The following is a 20,813-nucleotide window of genomic DNA, read 5'->3' as shown; positions in this document are numbered from 1 at the left end:
TGTGGCCGACTCTGGGGTTGCGGCGCTCATCTCGATTTATTGGCCGAGGGAGCCAGCATATAGCTTCCGGGTCATGTGGCCAGCATGACTAAGCCGCTTCTGGCAAACCAGAGCAGCACACAGAAATGTCGTTTACCTTCCCACCAGAGTGGTACCTATTTATCTACTTGCACTTGATATGCTTTCGAACTGCTTGGTTGGCAGGAACAGGGACTGAGCAATGGGAGTATTAGCCTTGTCCTCTATAAATCTGTCTACCTCTACTCAATTGCCTTCAGTATGGGGGCTGTAACACGAGAATGGATTCTTTGTGGCATCTGTATATTGCATTTATTAAATAAGCATGGGGACAAAGGTATCCCATCAGGTGTTTGTGGAATGAATGTTTGCACCTGCTCGCCATTCTGTTACCCATCTTTTTTTTTTTTTTTTTTTAATAATAATATTTATTAAGATTTTTCAACAACGTAGCATCAAAACAAAACATACCCACAAAAAACAAAGAAAAGAAAAAAGAACAGCAAAAGAAAAAAAGGAAAAAGGAAAAACAAAAATCAAAAAACCCTCTTCCCCATCCCCCTACACAAAAATCCCAAAAAACAAAACACAAAAGTACCCCACACAACACAAAGTCTCACATTCCCTTTTTTCCTTTAACTTGTTTCCATGACTTCCTCCCACCTCCCTCTTTATATTCCTGATTTTAATCTAATCGGCAAATTCCCTCCGACTTTTGATACTTTTTCCCTTATTTACCTTTACCTCTTTTTTTTTTTAAAAAAAAACAATAATAATATAAAGAAAAAGAATTTATCTTAAAACTTCTGATCTTAGATTCTATAATTATATACCCTTATATCTTAATTTTTCATTTTCTTTATCTTACTCCTGGAACCAGTTAACTTCCTTCCGTCATCCCCTCAAAATACTTATTAAAACCATATTTTATCAATTTTACTTAATAATCTCCAATTTTTCCCCCATCTCATCCCCCCGGTTTTAGGTGCTGCCAATCCTTTTTACAAATTTTTAAAGTCTTTCCAATCGATAAATTCAGTCCATCAGCCAGGCTGCCTGGTGTCCGAGGCCTTTAAATCATCTTTCTGGCCTGTCTGGAGAGTCTTTTTTGAGCTTAAAATTGTGTCCCAAACCACATTCCCCTCAACATCTCCTTTAACCTTTGTGAACAAGCTTGCCCGAACTCTGTAGTTCCTCTTGTAGACCAAAGAATTGTCCAAAGTTTGCTCCACACACTCTTTAAGGTTGCTGAAATTCACCTCTTCAAACTTTCTCAGAGTGCCAATTTCCAAGATATATCTTATCAAACCTGTGTCTCTTAGTCCATACATGGCACTCCTTATCCAGATCTGTCCTTTAAACTCTTTGCTCTCATAATCCACTTTTTGTCCATCAACTTGAGGCTCTATTACTGTATTTTCCACCAGGGGTTCCTCTTGTAAAAACGGAACCTGTTCTGTTTGATCCATATTCTTCTCAGTTGTCCTTCCTTGTTGATTTAATTCCAATCCTTGGGCCGAGTTTAGTAATTTTTTCCCTTCTTGAGCCAGGCTGTGAACATTTTCCTTCAAATCAGAAATGCCAAATTCCAAAATAGACAGTTTTTTTTGAAATTGCTCAAACAGAGCTGCTATTCTTCCCTCCATGTTCCCAAGTCTGTTCTTTCAATGTTATCTTGCTGTCAAGGTCGAATGCTTATTTAGTCTGTAAAGTTGCAGCCTGTGTGAAAGTTTCTATCCAAAGGTATAACAATTGTAACATTCCAACATGAGTTTCTGTAACTTTCCACAGCCACAAGAACAGTTGTCATTTAACTCCTTTTTTCCTTTCCCAAACAGTAAACAACAGATTGAGTTCTCTCTTAATCCTTTTCTTCTTAATAATTCTTAATAATTTATTTCTTGTTATAAAGATTCTTTTTCTTGTTTTGGCCGCCCGGTCCCGGGCTCGAGATGGTAAAGATAAGTTCAAAGTACCCTGCTCTGCAGGACTATAAACTGTTAAAAGCAATCTCCCCCTCTTCCCTGCTTCCGAGGGGGGGTTTAAAGGGCTTAGGTGACAGATTTATTACCTTGTGAAGTACTTTTTAAAGGCTCCAGTTCTCACACTTTTGCCTTGATCTTTCTACAAAGTGGAAGGCAGGCTTCCTGTTTTAACCTTCCATCTGATGCCGAGTTTCAGTAATTTATAATCCAATTTCCATTACTTACGAGAGTTTCTTTAATCCAAATGTCCACAGGAAAAGTTAGCGCTTCCTGACAGCAGCTGTGCGGCTTCACTCCCTGAAAACAGCGATCGATCCAAAGTGCCGCGCCGCTCACCCCACATCGCTCCGGAGCCCGTAGCCGGGTCTCCCCACGAGTAAGGGAGGCGCTACTGGCACCAGCCGGATCCCAAGTCCACGGTCTTCCTCCGACCGTGGTTTTTAGCGGGTCTCCGCCTCGCCGTAGGCGGTCAGACCCTTCTTTTCAGAGAGCAGTCTCCTCCGAGACGAAGGAGGTCTGCTGCAGCCAGGAGCGCCAACCCGGAAGCTCTGTTACCCATCTTATCCTTACAGGAACAACCAAGACACCTGAAATCTCACTTGTTCACCATAGATAGCTTCACATTTATTAAACTAAATCTGCATTTAAACATGAACGCCATAATAAAATATCTGTACACTACATCTGTTACAAATATAGAGAATATTTCAAGTGGTTTCACATACGGTAAGGTAGGTATAACACACTCTAAGCTGTTAGTACATACAAGACAATGATTCAACACTGATTGTTTCCAGTTATAGTACTTTACGAAGAGTCTCTCTCACTCTACGCCCATGTAGTATCTGAAAGTAATTAATGATACCAAAGGACTTCTTTTTAATTAAGCTGCGCTGAGCTACCGGCTAAGAATGTCTGAGGAAAATTCCCTAATCTTATTTTTCTCTTATTCTGAGAAAAAGTGAATGTATTCCTAAATATTCTAATTCAGGTTTGTTTTTTAAACTGTCTGTGTCATAAAGTAGCAACAAATCAATATCAACAGCCTTCTGGGATTTTCTTGAAATAGTAGAAAACAGAAGCAACACCTGTGCTCTTAAGATGTATGAACATCTCCCCCCCCCCTTTTTTTTTTGCACCAAGTGATTTGACGTTGCTACAACAGCAAACACAACATACTGCTTCAGGAAGAGAACCTATTTTTTACCATTTGAAAATTTCTGTTGCACACATTAAGCTTTACCTAACTCAGCTGTAAAAGTTGCAAAGTTTTATTAAAGTGTAGTGCAGAACCAAATGTTCTTTGATGGACATTTCCAGTGTGAAAAGGGTGTTTTGCGAAGGTGAGCAAAACGTTTCCTGAAAGACTTCTAAAAGCTATTTTTTAAAATGCTAGTTCAGTGCTATTCATTGCCCCAACTAACTGCAGTTGCGGTGCAAAATTTTGCTTTAAAACTAGCCTTCCTTTGTAGTAACAATAACATCAACGCACAGCCAGTTGATGGGGGCTGACAAATCTAATTCAGAATGAGCAGTACTTCTGGAATAGGCATTTCACTCACTCTGAAGTAGCTTCCTTGCCTCTCAGTAACATTACAGAGCCAAATCAGATTATCTGCATCATGATTACATTGTTATTAGGAAGGGAAAAAATGCCACTTTCAGACAAGGTGTAACAACAAAGCTGTAGACCAGGGATGTCCAGCAAGTCAATCACGATCTACTGGTACATCCCTGCAATGTTTTGTTAGATAGCGGTAAATTTTTGGCTCCCTTTCCTCTGCATTGGTAAATCTGACTCCTGCCATGCCCCCTCGTGCCACCCTGCATTGTTGTTTGAACTCAGGAAGAGAAGACGAAGAAGCTCCGTCTTTGTGACTGTTTTCATCCATAGCAATGTGAGTGACTTAACCCCTACTTCCCCTTCCAAAAAGCAGAACTCCCCTCCCCAAAAAAGCCTGCACCTTAACCCCCACCAACAACCTTGACCTGACCTGACAAAAACAGGGCCTGCCTTCCTCCCAAAGAAAGCTCAACAACTTTGAGCTGAACCCCTTAAAAAACAGGGGTAGATCATTGCCAGATTTTAATTATGAAATTAGATTGCAGTCTCTTAGGAGGTGGCCACCCCTGCTGTAGACCATGGGTAGGCAAACTAAGGCCCGGAGGCCAGATGTGGCCCAATCACCTTCTAAATCTGGCTTGCGGACGGTCCAGGAATCAGCATGTTTTTACATGAGTAGAACGTGTGCTTTTATTCAAAATGCATCTCTGGATTATTTGTGGGGCATAGGAATTCGTTCCCCCCCAAAAAAGTAGTCCGGCCCCCCACAAGGTCTGAGCGACAGTGGACCGGCTCCCTGCTGAAAAAGTTTGCTTAGACTGTGAAAGGGCTTGCAATGGAAACATTGCATGAATGCATGGTGGGTGTTTTCCCCTCTGCAGTGTCTCCCCCACAAAAAAAGAAGAAGTCTACCCACCTAAAATCTCTGAAGGGGCAGCATCTATCACAGGAGGAAAAAGAGGTTCACAAAATGTGAACCTTCCCTGCTTGGCTGAGTGGACAAAGATATTGGGTGAAGGAAATTGGAGCGCTTATAGGAGAAGCCTTGGAGGGTGGGTGTTGTTAGAGGAGTAGGAAATGTTTTGCAGGCTACAAGTATAAAGACATGAGAGAGTAATCCTACATATCTGCTCAGAAGTAAGCTCCACTGTGTTGATTGGGACTTAACTCAGGCTTAAACTTAAGGTTTGGCTTCTGAGTTATAACACGTTTAGGATTGTGCTAGCAGATGTTTACTTATTACCTGATTCATAAACCTTCTTCCTGATAAATCCTCCATCCAATAAACAGCAGCTCCTGTTTGTAGACTAATGCGTGAGTCTTCCTTGTTTACCTTCGACATCCTAGTGCTACTCTTTGAGCGTTTCTCATTTCACTCCCCAAAACTGTCGGCTATTTGGGCCGGTTTTGTTCACAATGCTCAAAGAACTAAATTATGATCAAGCATTCAACATCATGGGCAGTGGCAGGGATTTGGGACATTACGGGGCATTTGTTCATAGAAAAGTTAGTACAACCTCTTATGAGGTACTACTTTCTGCATAAATAAACTCTGAAGCAGAGCAGCGATTAAGAACAATATTCATCTTTCAAGTACAGGGTATACCAGATATCTGCAGTATGTTCATGTATACACAACATAAAAACAGCAGGCATGGGCAGACTTTAGCCAATCTAATCCTCTATAAACTCAAACTGGATGCGACCCTTGGATTTTTCTACTTCTGCTGGTGGGAGCAACAGCATTCTCAAACCAATGCTGCTTTTTGCAAGTGTCCCTGTACTGCAGATTTCACAGGTTCATAAGACAAACTCTTGACAGTGTAAGCATGAGATCATAGGGCTGGCAGGGACTGCAGGGACCAACTAATACAACCCCTCCCCAGAAGGCTCCTCCAGCCTGACCTGCTGCCACACATTAGCCCATGTCATTAAGACCACTGGGTATTATAAAGAGAAAGCAGATGCCAACAAGATGGTGGTGGCTGGGTATATGACTCCATTATGGGTCACTGTTGGAGGAGCTCAATGGCAGTGCAGATGCCTTGTCCAAAGAAAGTTTAAAGGTTTAAATGCTGGGGTCTTTAGTTGAATGGATTCTAGACTGAGGCCCAGGAGAGCCACAGTCAGCATTGGCAGTATATAATTGGATGCGCCAAGAGTCTGACTTAATATGAGGCATTACCTTGGGGCTGGGGGAAGACATCCATGATGGTCTCCAACTTCCATCAGCCCCAGGTCAGAGATGTGAGTAGTAGGGCCACAGGTTTCTTACCTGTGCCTTAGAGTCTAGGCAAGTGAATCAAGTTCACATGCTTCAGAGGCAAGAAAAGAAAAAGAAAAGCTTCAGGTCTGCTAGTTCATCTCAGCTGCAGGAACATCCTTCTTAAGCCCAAATTCCAATCATGAACAGGTGTCACCATGGCTCCTACAGAGAACTTAAATACAGCAAAGTAGCAAGGGCAGCCCCTTGTTTCCTGCAGAAACTGTGTTGACCTGGTGTTTCTTGCACCCTACAAGGCTCCCAGGCACATGTGCAAAGAAATTATGCATTTGGAGTGAAGACTGCAGCCATTCTGATAGACAGATTTACATGGCTGCTAACTAACTGCTTTGATGATATCTCTAGTTCTTGAGATGGAAAACGTTCTTGTAAAAGATCAACATCTCATGCCTTGGTTATTTATGGAGTTCTGGAACTCGGCTTAGAGTCTTTGTAACTGTGCCTGCTTCAAACATCTATTTGGCATGCCGCTATACATACTTTCTTAGTTAGGCTTGCCAAATATTCTAAGTCAGGTGCCACAGTGACACAACTAGGTGCTTCCAAATCGTTTCCTTTAGATTTGTCTTCTAACAGCAGTGGCGGACCTTAGCATCTCAAATTTCAGTGCAACCATGTGCATCGCCCAAATACAGCATTCCCCCCCCCCCGCCACCGTCGCCTCTCACTTTCCATTAGAGTGATACTGGCATGCCTGCTCTGGCATCCTGAAAGCTCAGTGTGACCATACCAGTTGCCATACCCCTAGAGCCACCTCTGCTAACAAAAATACAGTCAACTTTCCCATTTCTCTCTCTCTCTGTCTGCAACCATATACTGAATGCTTTAATTTTAAAATTAATTTAGGATTAGTAATTTCCATGATGACGGTTAGGACATGTGTTTTATATGGAGAGTTCTTATGGAGCTTTATTACACTCCAAGACTTAAGAAATGAAATCTGGGGCATGGCATTAAATATTGAGAGCCCCATTTAGTTCTGTGGGACAGAACAAACAGCTACACCACTGAAAGGGGCTAAAGCTGCAACTCCCCAAAGTCTATACCTCTGATCCCGGACAGCATTCCTATCACTGCCAGTGATTCCATAGGGAAGGGAGAGGCGCTGCACTGTATCTCTGCAACCTTTGCAACAGACAGGCATTGCTAGCACACACAAATCCTATTCAGTGATTGTCGTTTTGCTACCATTAAAAAAAGGCCAGGCAGTCCAATCCAGTCTTATGATTCTCATGAATATCCAGCAAGCTTCCAATATGACCCTTTTAAAAGTGTTGCTCCCTAGCAATAATATTGCAGAAAGGAACTTGTCTAAGTTTCACAGATGGACACAAAGCTAAAGAACAGTGGTAAACTTAAATCAGACTGACTGACACACAACCTTGAGAGGTTCCTTTGTTGTCAGAGGTCATGACTGGCTAGCTGATGTTTGGAAATTTAACGTTGCCAAAGCCAAAGTTCACACAGTTTCGGAATTTCAGAACATGCCCTCCCCTCCCCACCCACCATCACACATCAAGTGTCTCGTAATTACTTTATCTTTTTCTCATTTCATTGATTCCCTTCCTTTTTGATTCTATTAGTACTGCTCTCAAGTTCTCCTGCCACTGTCCTATGCTACAGAAACCAACCTCTGTACCTTGACAGCAAGAAACTATTTCTACTGTGTATAAAAATAAGATCATTTGTTGCTGTGGTTGTGTTTTCCACCTATGATGTAAAACAATCCGGCAGCTGCAGTGAGCAAGAGAACGATATAAGCATTTCCATTCTCTTTGCTGTGTGGAATGTGGACAGAGTAACTGTGCTGACCCAAAATTCGGGAGAAGAGGGTTCAAGAGAGAACAGTCAGGGTCACCGTTCCTTTTGTCCTTTTCAGAATAGCCACCGCTTCTTCGTGTGTGATCCCTTCCAAGCTCTGCCCATTGACGGCAATTATCTGATCCCCTCTCTTCAGGCGCCCATCTTCTGCTGCGGCACCCTGAAATTGAAAAGCAGCCAAGTACTGGATTGTGCCTGCAGTTTACTGCAGCAAGTTTATACAGCAATTAAAACAACAACAACACACACAAAAGTTAGGGTGATGGTTTTTGCCCCACAAGTAAATTAGAAAAGATATAAATTGAAATACAAACTGTATTTCTGTATTTGAAATGTTAATTCCAAGTAGTGGGAGTCATAAATTTAAACTAACATGGGGACAAGCAAAGGAGGACACCTTCACCCAGTTGTGGTTCCCCTTTATACACAGCATGAAAAGACAATGACCTATCTCTACACCAGGCATGCCCAACTCTATAGAGACTGTGATCTACTCCCAGTTTAATAAAACAGGGGGCGATTTACCCATTGTCATTGCCCATAGTTGTTGAGCTATTTTTAGGGGGAGTGAGTTGCATAAAATCACTCACCCTACAGTCCACGCCTTCACACACTCTGCTTGCAAATGCAGGGAATCAAGGCATTCACAAAAGCACCGGTGGCAGCGAGAGGAAATAGCAACGAGGGCGGGGTGCATCATGATCAACCAGGATCACGTGATCGACCAGTAGATCATGATCGACTGGTCGGACATGCCTGCCCTGCACTAACACTATGCAATAGAACGAAATGACAACCCCCCCCCCATCTCCCTCCTTCTCTCTTTCTTCCCCTTTCTTTCCTCCCAATCACAAGAAGCCTATGACACTCATACCAGATGTGAACGAGTTGTGAAAAAACCTATATGAATTGAAAGTGGAGACGCTATATGTACTTCTCCTTGTTGTTTGGTAACGCAAGAAAATCTTCAGTAACAACTTAATTAAAACAAAAATTTGATCTTGGCGCATACCTTTGCAAACACAGTCTTAACATAAATGGGCAGATCTCCATGAGGACTTCCATACCCGCCTACAATGCTGAAGCCCAAGCCATCGGGTCCCCGATCCAGAGTGATGGTTTTATACTGTGGAGGTCTGTAAGGCAAGAGTCAGAAAGGTGAAGTTCAGCAACAGCCACTCTGAATCAGGGATGGGCAAATCTTTTTGCTCCAAAGGTCACATGAAGAGGTGACTGGTTGGTCACGGGAACATATGCCAATGTATGGGACCATCCCCCCCCCTTTAAGATACTAGTTTCAGCATAGCCACTCACCCCAAATCATCTTGAAAGATGCTGTTTGTTGTTAGCCCAGCAAACGAAAGGCTAGATGTTGGTGGATCTTGCTGCTGGCTGGTTATGACACTGACATCTCCACCAGCTACGACCTGCAGGTTCAGTTTAAATATAAATGAAACGAGTACACAGATTATCCCATGAAAACAGCATGCAGAGAAGCCCCACAGTTGTTATGGGCAGGCAAGAGAGTGGAGGATGTCAGAATCGGTGGGAGAGTTGCGCTTGTTATTTTCTCACTTGCTTCTCCTCCCTGCAAAATCCAAAGGATTGACCTGTGTATGTTCCTCAGAGGGAGAAACCCAAGGAGCTTGTGTACGTCACTGGAAGAAGCGTGCAAGTCTCCACTTCAGGTGTTGATCAGGATCTGAGGCTTTTGTATGTGCTTGCAAGGACACTTTTAAGATGCAGATGGAAATATGAAGCATTTCCTAGGTGATTTACAAACACAATAGCAGCATTACTGTTTCTGGTTCCCAAGCCAGACAAATGGTGCCTTGCTTTGGATACGGACAGGGTTGCTCTTGTGAGAATGTGCAAGATTTTGTAGCAGGAAATGGACTAAAACTGATGGGGCAACATCAACTGAATGCTTCTGTGTCCTCCATTGTTTTTCTACCAAATGCAGCCCGAGAACTGTATAGTGTTTGAAGCCACACACACTTTGCCAAATGTTTCCAATTATTGTTTTCTTTAATTCATACATGCTTGTTTCAGAGACAGATTTGCACCTGTGGTTCCACTCAGAACCATAGCTGTCAACTGTTCCCTTTTTAAAAGGGAAATTCCCTTATTCTGAATAGGATTCCTCGCAAGAAAAGGGAAAAGTTAACAGCTATGTTCAGAACTCTGACAGCAATTGCTCTGTTAACGCTCACAGATACACAACCTAAAAACATGAGGGTCAGTTTGTGTTCGTGTGTTTTCCTTTGGAGCAAGCTTGGCTTTTTCTCTTACCAACATGATTTTCATTTCCTATTTGGTCCCACCCGCATGCTTCAGACAGGTTAAATTTATTCAAGTGCTTTGCAAGTTTAACATTTCTTCAGTTCCCTCTCCCTTTTTTTTTACCAATCAGGTGTTTTTTAAAAGTTCTAAACACTTTTCCAGAATAGTGCTGGAAGGCAACTTTGCAACTGCCGCAAAGGTAACTTATTAGGGCTGTGCGCAGCTTCTGTGGCTGCAAGGAGGAATAATGCATCTCCTCTTAGCCTGATGCTTCGAGGTTGCACATCTAACCACAGCAGGCTCACACCAATGCACACCGAGACATACACCCTTAATGTCCTGTGCTTTATGTGGAAATGTCCTAAAGCAAACAGGCCTGAATTTGGAAAGAACTGACAAGTTTCCAAGTGTACCCATGGCTTTTGGACCATCTGATATCTTGAATGCCCGTGAAGATCCAATTATGGCTTGCATGTGTGACATAATGAAACTACCTGGGCTCCCATGGTTCAGAAAGTAATATTTATGCTTTGAAAGCTGTTTAGATTTTTTCCCCCCTCCTGCTACCAGCCACACAATGGACTGGGCAAACAGAAGTTCGCACAGTGGACTGGGTAAAAAGCTATTCCCTTTAACAGGGAATCGCTTGCCTGTTCATCCATGCGATCAGCTGCTAAACACCTTCAGTTATGCTTCCAGTTCTCCCCTGTGCATACCATTGCCTATAATTGCAGCCCAAAGCTGTTTCAGGGAACACGTTGATTACAAACCGTGTGAAAAACAACAACAATGAAACATTGTGGCTACTAACCGTTCATCAAAATGGATAAACCATTCCATGGACAAAATATATTAAATTACAGCCACTGGAAGCTAAAGTCTCCTCAGACCCTCAAAGGCTATAATTTCTGTCCTTGAAAACAAAGTTTGAATAAATGTTCTGAATAGCTCTGCGGGCAATCTTTATTTTTGTCTCTGTTGTGTTTTTTTTTTACCTGTATTTCAATAGTGCCAGAAGCATTTTTTAACAAGCTGACAGCCTGAGAATGAGTCATTCCTTCGGTTGGTGTTCCACAGATGCTAACGATCCTATCCCCTACCTGGAATATAAAAGAGGGAAGGGTGGGGGATGAGAAGTCAGATGCCAATGATATCAAGTTGGCCTCTTGAAAGTCACTGGGCAAGGAGGATTTTTAACAACCCCCTCCCCATTTCAAGGCAGGTTTGAAACTGCTTCCCTAAGTATGTAGTACAGATCACCACAGATACACATTCTGCATTGCCAAGTGCTTGCCACAGAACTGCAGCTCGGGAAAGCACTTTATGTCTGTACCATTAAAAATAAGGTATTGCTCAGGTGGTGGATTATTTTGTGCTCAGCTTCTCCTGTCCATTGCAAAGATAGATGGAAAAATTCTCAGTAGTGATTCCCTTCTTCCCTTTGCGAAGGTGCTGGAAGCTTCATTCTATTGTGAGGGTTTTGAAGACGGCAAGGGACAAGTCTTTCAAGGGCTTTTCAGCCTTTGCTGATTGCAGGAATAATAGCAAAAAAATGTGAGAACTTGCTCCTGCCTCCGGAAGTATAAGCAGGCAAGGAAGATGGTCTTTAAAAAGGTCACTCATGAAGAGTATAACATGTGGTGGTATAGTAATGTAATGGGAAATGATATATAATGAAACGGGGGAAAAATGTTTAAAATAACCTTTGTTAAAAAAAACAGAAGCTTTTTTACTAGGAATTATAGGCACCGAGATCCCAAAAGACCAGAGGAAATTGTTCATGTATGCCACAATGGCCGCTCGGATGCTGCTCACCCAGAGATGGAAGGAAGAGACAACCCCAACCAAAGAAGAATGGCAAATCAAGTTGATGGACTATGCTGAAATGGCAAAATTAACTGGGAAGCGCAGGAACCAAGAGGACAAGATATTTAAAAAAAAGAATGGGAAATGTTTATAATGCATATGCAAAATCACTGCAGACAGGTCAAAACATGAGCAGGATTCTAAATACACTTGTAATATAACAGAAAGTACAGATAACTTAGTAAGATGAAAAAATTGAGAAGCATTAATATGCAGTTGAAAACAGAATTAAGAGGACCCATGGATGGGATGGGGGGGGGAAGTCAGGCGATTCAGAGTAATCTCAATATGTGGATTCTGTATGATCTTTGGATGTATGTTTGTTTATATATATATATATATATATATATATACGAATGAGTATAACGTAAGATCTGGCCACAAGCCAGGTGTTTGTGGGTTCACAGGTAGATCCACAGGTGCTTCCCTCCCTTGGCAGCCTATTTCAGTGTCTGCACCGTGAAAAACTGCTGCTTCGGCACAAATGCCCATCCAGGCAGAAGACTTCTAAGGCAAAAGTCCTTCTCTAGCAACTTCCCTGAATGTGGCCCGTCAAAACTGTGCTTGTGGAAACAAATGACATACTAGCGGCTGGTGTGCATAAACAAAATTGAGTTGAGGAGACTGCTTGTGAGGGTGTGGTGGAATCAAGTTGGGGAGTTGACCTGAGGTGGATCCACCTTTATTCTGCTCGCACCGTCAAGCACCCCTGCTTGAACTTTTCACCCATCCATGCAGTGTCTTAAGATTTCTGAGCCAACCAAGTGGGAGGGGTTCACAGGTTTTTAACCGAAGCCTTTCTGCATTCGACACCATCCCTTCCGAGATGTTCAATGTGCTCTGCAACTGAAGTAGTTTCAGTGTGGGAATGGGCCAAGAAAAAGAAAAGACCCTGCCTTCTTCCTTTGAAGTGAGTTGAAGGAGTCTACAGCCTTTCTGGAATTTGCCACACCATTTGCTAGACACCTCCGCCCCCCCCCCAAGACACCTATTTGAGGGTGAAAAGCAACAAGTGAAGTTGTTATCTTGAAGTTAGAACATTTCATTTTCAAGGTTTTGTTTTACTCTTTTCTTACCCTCAATTTCTGAGTTTGAGCTGCAACTCCATTAGGATGCATCATGGCTATAAAAATCGGAACATCTCCAAGAGGGCTTCCGACGCCACCAGCAATACTAACTCCCAAGGAATCTGAAGGGCCCTGTAACACAAAATCAACAACAACAAAAGAAAAGCTGCTATTATTCAACACTCGAATCGTTTTGTGCAAGTTCTAAAATCAGAGCTGGCAATCACTGTTAGACTACAACGCCCTTCATCCCCATCTATGGCCAAAGGCTTCCCATCTTAACTTCCTCTTCTTCTTCTTCTTCTTCTTCTTCTTCTTCTTCTTCTTCTTATTATTATTATTATTATTATTATTATTATTATTATTTTGCCCATCTGACTGGGTTGCCCCAACCACTGTGGGCTGCTTCAAACAGAAGCTTTATTTGCATCAGCCACTAGGCATAGCAATAAAATAAAATACAATATACTGAGGATAAAGCTAAATGCTTAGTTATACGAAATACGTTCTAGACGTTTACATCAATACAAATAACAGAACTGATACATAATCCTTTAGCCACAGTTAAGACATGTGAAGCAACAGGCTTTCTTTTGATTAAAAAAAAAAACCTGAGCAATGTTAGAAAGTTAATCAAATAATATATCTTAATTGTCCCTACTTTTTTTTTTTTTTTTTGCAGTTTTTGCTGTCACCTGGTTATCTTGATAACAGGTTAAAAACTCCCCCATACAGGGCTGCCTTCAGATGTCTTCTAAAAGTTGGATAGTTGTTTATTTCCTTGACATCTGACAGGAGGGTGGGCGCCACTATCAAGAAGGCCCTCTGTCTGATTCCCTGTAAGTCCACTTAACGCAATGGGAGAACAGCCAAAAGGCTCTCGGAGCTGGACCTCGGTGTCTGGGCCGAACGATGGGGGTGGAGACGTTCCGAAGGTATACAGATCAGCACCAACACTTTGAATTGGCTTGATTCAGCCAAGTTATCATTTCATTGTTAACATTGTTCTATTCCTACTGCCCTAATTCTTTGTAACCAATCCAATGAACCCTAGTCTACTGTACAGTGGTACCTCGGGTTACAGACGCTTCAGGTTACAGATGCTTCAGGTTACAGACTCTGCTAACCCAGAAATAGTACTTCGGGTTAAGAAATTTACCTCAGAATGGGAACAGAAATTGCATGCCGGCGGTGCGGCGGCAGCGGGAGGCCCCATTAGCTAAAGTGGTACCTCAGGTTAAGAACAGTTTCAGGTTAAGAAAGGACCTCCGTAATGAATTAAGTTCTCAACCAGAGGTACCACTGTATGTGGAAGTAAAAATGAAACAGCTATATAAAGAAAGCCAAGCTCCCTCTAGTGCTTCTTTGCGCGTACAACGTCCAATCTCTGAGCCTGCTGAGGGGGAATAGCATGGCAATCTGTGAATCTTGCACTTTGTTTAATGCTGCCTTTTGCATTAAGTATTTAATGGCTGCAACTTTGCACAGTCTAATAGGCTTGTTTTCTGTGAGGAATTTTCGCTGCAGCAACTGTATCCCACATCTTCTGTAGGAGCTCAACTTGATGCTTTATTAGCCATTGTGTTCAGCTCAAGGATTTTAACGTCAGCATCTCAAGGCCCAGATGGCGTGGGGCCACATTATCTGAGCAGCTGCGTCTTCCTGCATGTTTCATAGCAACTGCATTGCAAAGCAAGCATTCTTGTCAGTTAAAGTTTCCACAATGGAGAGCATCGCTTGTCCAGTTTTATTCCTCTTGCTGTTTTGTGCAATTTAAAACCTTTATTTAAAAGTTCATTGCAGGAAGTGGAATTTGAACACAGCTCTTGCACCTACTTTATTCTATTCCTGTTCTGGAGCTCAGTGTTTGTGTTTTGAAATGATCTGAAGATTCCTGACAAAGACGAGGATAAGGAACAGCTTTGTAAATAGCTGTGCATGATCAAGGGAGATTTGGGCTTGTGCTTCTTCCACAACATGTCCATCTCCATGCCATTTGGCACATTGTTTCTGGAACGGAAGGTGCTTACAAAGACAGCTTGTAATATGGGATTATTTTAAAGTAGGAAAGCAACAAAACCAACCTGCCCACTGGGCATGCCTCAGCTTTTCAGAATGCTAGCAGGAGCTCTCTGGTTTCCACCAAAAGCACGATATAAATTCGTAATGACGGTATGTTTGTAAAAGGAAGAGATACAAAACATTCTGAAGATTCCGATTCTGCAATTCCAAAGTAAATAAGACTACTGATAGGTTCACCCAAAAATCAGGCAGAGAAGCAATTTTCAAATCTCCAAACCTAACTTTCTTTCCTTGGATAAATAATGGTAATTTGGGTTATGTAACTTCAAAATATGTGTGAGAGGTCTATTGATAAAAAAACCAAATCTAATAAAATATAATGCAGTCGAAATCATCCATTAAGCAGAATAGCCAAATTGATGCAGGATGCAATCCTGCATCTATTCAAGTTAGTAATCAATTCTCCTTAATTTTATACCAGCTTCTAGGTTCTACTTACCTTTTTTATTTCGACTGTTCTTAATCCTTGTATTTCAGATGCTACTGTTAAAAAGGGAAACAGCACTGTTATCTTTGGTTTTTTCCACTTTGAAACATTATTTTCCATGCACTCCAGAACAATTTATTTTTATCACTGTAAAAGGTTACATTGTTTTCAAAGCAGTTTAAGGAACCTGGTGGCGCTAGTCTCTAGGTTTGCTTGTTTACTTAAAAGCACACAAAAATGATACTTTTTTCCTTAAGCACACCTCCCTCTTTCCTTCATGACATTTGTTTGGTCATTAAGTTGCTGCTGGAAAGTCAGGGTTATGTGCTGCATCAGAGGCAATGGGGAACTTGCTTGATTTCCCCCCACAGAAATAACCAGTGCTTTTTTTTTTTTTTTTTTTTGGTAAAAAAAAAAATAAAAATGAAGTGCTGCTACTTGTATCTTAATAAAAGTGTTGTGGGTGCCAGCAAAAAAATGGCTGCCCCTGGCAACAGAAAAAGAAGTGGCAGTACTCCCATACTGGTGAATACTGACACAAGAAAAGCTGGTTCTTGATTGTTTCAATTAGGGTGGGCATAATAAAGACTGGGATCTACTCAGTGCTGAATTTACATATAAGCTAAACAAGCTATAGCTTAGGGTCCCACTCTCTTGGGTGGGGGGCAAAAAAATTTAACCACAGTCTCTGGTTGGTATATCTGGTAGTTCTAGTCAAAAATAAAGTAGAAAACAAAATCTGCCCATCATCCCTGGCTTAAACATTTCCTTCCTAGAGGGAATTTTTAATCAATGGCCAATAAACAAGAACAGAGTTTTGTTTTGTTTATTTCTGAAGTCACTGAGGTTCTGTCATGAATATCGCTTTCAGCCCCAGTGCACAAAATCTTTTTATATGTATACTTTCAATTGATAAGATAATTTGTTATATTTTTATATAATAATGAAATATCAACTGTTATCTGAATTGTACCGAGGCAAAATAAATAGAAGGAAAGAAATACCACCGAAACAATACTGAGGATTACTAAATTACCCACAGTAATGCATATGGATATACAATGGTACCTCGGGTTACATATGTTTCAGGTTACAGACTCTGCTAACCCAGAAATAGTACCTCGGGTTAAGAACTTTGCTTCAGGATGAGAACAGAAATCATCCTCCAATGGCACGGCGGCAGCAGGAGGCCCCATTAGCTAAAATCATGTTTCAGGTTAAGAACAGTTCCAGGTTAAGAACGGACCTCCAGAACGAATTAAATACCCAAGGTACCACTTTATAGAATCCGATACTTTCAAATTCCAGTACAGTATGAAAATGCCCCATTTCTCAATCAATCAGTTTTCTTTTTGTCTACCTTCTCTGACTGGCCAAGTTTATTAATTTTATCTCATGTATAAATTATCCCACATTCTTAGGAAATAATCTGATATAAATGGATTCTCTTTATTTTTCAAGTCCTGCCTTCTAATGGAAATTCCTACTGTTCTTAAAAGGTGAGTAATAATTCTTTATTCTTCCATTGGAACTACTGGATTTCACAGACACAAGCACCATTAAGGGATCTAGTGGCAAGTCATAGCTCAACATTTCCTGCACACTCTGACAACCATTTTAGAAGCATCCAATTGACATGTGACTGCCGACATACAGGTCCTTTTGGACCCGGAAGAGGGAGAAATGAGGGTGGGAAAGGGGGCATAACAGGCTTTGACCCAGAAAACTACCCCTGTGGAAATGGAGAGTTGCCTGTACACTCAGAAATCAACTCCCAATATTTTTTAAATTTTAGAACATGACCGATACACGTGAGCATGGAAGCACAAAATGCTATGTGATTGCTGGGAGAACAGCATGTATCTAACAGCACAGAAATAAGTGAGAAGATATTAGTTAGAGAATTTGAACAGCAGCAGCTGAAACTTACAGGAATTCTTCTTCAGAGTACTTTCATAACTTTCTGGTGGGTTGGATCCCGAACCTGGGAAACTGAATGATGACAGGCTGCCACTTCCCTCGCTGACCTTAAAAAGTTACACCACTGAGAATTACTAAAATCCATTAAGTCCAGTTTTCTTTCTACATCAACAATGGCATGTTCAGATGTCCAGCTTAATAATCCAAAATACCAACAAGCTTCGTGCAACCACATTAAGCCAGGTCACTCCTTTCTTCATACAAGCCAGGATATGAAGCCAAGGTTTGAAGTTTGTTTAATATCCTGATTTCTTTGGAAGCCATTAACCACAGTTTCCTAATTAGGATGCAACAGGAAACTATAGCTCAACGGTTTCCTGGTTTTCTTGCAGAGGAAGGAGCAAAGTGGCTGCATGTAGCTTGTTCATAACTTGGCTCACTAAGCTGATATTTTATCATCCAAGTATAACTACTGTCTCATATTTCTGTCATGTTTCGTAAGTAATATTTTACTTGGACCACGTCTGCCAGTTGTGTTCAAGGACATGGTCCCCCCCATGGGAGCAAAAGTACAAGTATGAATGGCAAACTTAATAGTTTGCAGCATATTAGAGCAGTCAGAGCAAGAGCTTGGCAGAGTATCTTGCTTGGCGTAAAAATACTGTGTACCGGTAGAAGGAAGCACTTTTCTGGAGGCAAAGAACCCTCCAGATATATGAGATATTGTACTCTCTTTCCCTGCTAAATCAGACTTCTCAGCAGCTATCTTGAATGGAGATGTAGCCAAGTTACTCAGAGAGAAAGACAACGGTCAATTCTGTTCCCTGTGCAGAGCAACCAATCAGGCATGCACAGCCCTCCTAAAGATGCAGTACAGCTGCTAACAGTGAGAAGAGGGGTTAGCACCAGAACATCCCTTCAGGCACAACATAATACATGGGAGGAGACAGAAAGGAGGGGAGGGGGACTAGATCATACCCCAAATGTTTAGTTGTGACAGCAAAAATCATACAGTTAAATCCCAACTTAGTTTTCAGTGCATTTGTAGATGTGCCTTGCCTTACACAGCATTGGGAACAGGGCTGTGCTACACAGCAGCTTTGAGGATCTAAGCTGTTAAAAAAAAAAGCTAGAATAAACCCAATATGGCTATGGGTACATAAAACTGTCTTTTATGTACTTGGCTTGGAGTTTATTCATCTCTGTTCAGCCTCTACAGAAAAATCACTGCCACTGCGAAATCAATTCCCTTTTATTTGCTTATATAATTTTAACAATGCTTGTGATGGTTCCAAATGAAGCCAATGCAAGCAATTACAAACCTGGCTGCTCTGAGACGTTCTCCTCTCCGAATGGAATGGGCCTGCCTTTATTCTTCCAACTTCTAGTCTGACTGTACCTAATGAGCACTAGAGAGCAGGCATTATTTGTAAGACACAGATTCCTTAACCCAGAGTATAATGATGTAAAGGCATATCTTAGTTAAAGGAAGATCAAGGGCCATTTCACACAAGTCTTAGCTGAACCTTCTGTAAGTGTTGTCCATTGTGTGATTACACCCGTGCTGAGAAAATTGCATGAACCTTGTCTAAAATCACAAAGGAGCATGTAGATTGCACATTGTCCATGCCTGCCGGTTGGTTCAACAAGGACATAGAGGGAGGTCCCTACAGAAGCAATGGCATAACAATGATGGTACATCAGCTGTATTTCACAGCCAGCTATGCCCATTAACAAATTGCTGTTTGGACAAGGTAACAAAATTATACTCTGAGTGCTTTAAGTGGGAGAAGCTCTTCTCTAACTGCAACATTGAATGGCATGTGAGAAGAATCAATTCCAAAATACACAGAGAATGAAGACGTTTTCACCAAATAAGGAATGCGACCCGAAACCTGTTTTGGAAAACCAAGCAAAACCACCTTCAGCCATTGCAGGCTTTGCTTCTGTACATTCCAAGTCCAACAGAAGTTTGCATTACTTTAAACCTCAGCAAGGACATCCACTATTGATGTCTTCAGTGACCCCAACGTTAAGTGGCTAAACCTAGCCCTTCTAACATCTAGCTAGCATTTCTTTTCTGCCCAGAGTATCACATAACACAGGGCTAATGCTTTCCCCCCCTTTTTATCCCGATCTACAAAAAAGCCACAGCAACATGATGCTCGCAAGTTGCTTCAAAGCACAACGTATAATCCTGACTCTGACAAGTAGGAACGATAAAGGAACTTCATTTAGAAACAGTAGCTTTTGTTTCCACTGCTGGCCGTGCACTGCAGTGCTAAATCAGAAGTAGCAGCATATTTTAATCCCCCGGAACAAGTGAATATCTTTTAATCCCCAGTCTGTCGGTTCTGTATGTGCTGAACACAACAATGAAAGCGGGGTGGGTGGGTGGGTGTGCAAACGTACCTAAAAGGAACTGCTTAACTTAGGCCTTTCATTTGCTTTACAAATATGGAATGTTAAAAATGCCAACCTTAGCATCCCTTAAGAAAATACCAAAAGAGACCGGGAATGATCAGAAGGGGTGGCCTCCCAGCAGCAGAGTCACTCACACTTAAAGGAATGGTGGTTGGGAGGTCGATACCCTCCTACCAATGTGCTGTTGTAGTGCCAACCTTCCCATCACCCTCTCTTCCAAGAAGTAGAAGCAACTCCACTGCCAGGAGGCCCTTGTGCACAGTGGCAACCTCTCCTCACCAACCCCCCCTGCACAAGACTTGTCCCCAGAATTACGAGGAAGTCCCTGTTACATCAGGCAAGAGGCCCATCAGATACCTATGGGAAGTCCGCAAGCCAGATGGGAGTGCAACAGCACTATTCCCATTTGCGATTCTCGTTTTGGAAAAAGAGAGGACCCAGTATCCATTTATGCAGTTATGTTTTTCTCTATTGTTCTGCCATTACCTTTAACAAAGCGGCCACCGCTTCCTGGTTAGCATTTCGAACATCTTCCCCGTTCACCATTAATATCTGGTCTCCCTGCATCAGTCTCCCATCCAGATCTGCTATGCCTCCTTTGACAATGTCTGACACAAACACTCCAGTGTCATTCCTGAAAACAAAATAATGGAAGTACTGTATTTTTCGCTCTATAAGACGCACCAGACCACAAGACGCACCTACTTTTTGGAGGAGGAAAACAAGAAAAAAAATATTCTGAATCTCAGAAGCCAGAACAGCAAGAGGGATCGCTGCACAGTGAAAGCAGCAATCCCTCTTGCTGTTCTGGCTTCTGGGATAGCCGCGCAGCCTGCATTCGCTCTATAAAATGCACACACATTTCCCCTTACTTTTTAGGAGGGGAAAAGTGAGTCTTATAGAGCAAAAAATACAGTATATTTTGTTGGGTTTCTTTATTTAAAACATTATATATTGCCCTTCAAGGTGGCTTACTATGAACTTATGAATGTATTCATTACATAGTTACCTGGTTAAGAACGAGCTTTTAAAAGCAATGATCAAACAAGTATTTTGGTGGGTAACATAAGAT

At 41.8% G+C, this 20,813-nt stretch overlaps 1 protein-coding gene across 34 annotated transcripts in view; it reads right to left on the bottom strand.

Annotated features, from left to right (window-relative positions):
* Positions 1–2,598: 2,598 nt before the first annotated feature.
* Positions 2,599–20,813, bottom strand: part of MPDZ (multiple PDZ domain crumbs cell polarity complex component) — a 107,685-nt gene continuing 89,470 nt past the window's right edge. For 20 of the 34 annotated variants that reach the window (XM_083419226.1, XM_083419197.1, XM_083419204.1 and 17 more), the window contains 9 exons: positions 20,228–20,375; positions 18,640–18,726; positions 17,328–17,424; positions 15,410–15,453; positions 12,898–13,020; positions 10,951–11,055; positions 8,987–9,099; positions 8,685–8,808; positions 2,599–7,832 (listed from right to left, as the gene is read on the bottom strand). In XM_083419226.1, the coding sequence (XP_083275352.1) occupies positions 7,686–7,832; positions 8,685–8,808; positions 8,987–9,099; positions 10,951–11,055; positions 12,898–13,020; positions 15,410–15,453; positions 17,328–17,424; positions 18,640–18,726; positions 20,228–20,375 (988 nt within the window). In that variant the 3' untranslated portion in view covers positions 2,599–7,685. The remainder of the gene's footprint in view (positions 7,833–8,684; positions 8,809–8,986; positions 9,100–10,950; positions 11,056–12,897; positions 13,021–15,409; positions 15,454–17,327; positions 17,425–18,639; positions 18,727–20,227; positions 20,376–20,813) is intronic. The other 14 variants (XM_083419210.1, XM_083419229.1, XM_083419224.1 and 11 more) reach the window with 3 other exon arrangements.

This window comes from Podarcis tiliguerta (assembly GCF_965153285.1).
Source record: "Podarcis tiliguerta genome assembly, chromosome: 17".
Taxonomy (NCBI): domain Eukaryota; kingdom Metazoa; phylum Chordata; class Lepidosauria; order Squamata; family Lacertidae; genus Podarcis; species Podarcis tiliguerta.
The sequence above is the reverse complement of the archived record's forward strand: the minus strand, read 5'-3'. Positions and strand labels throughout refer to the sequence as shown.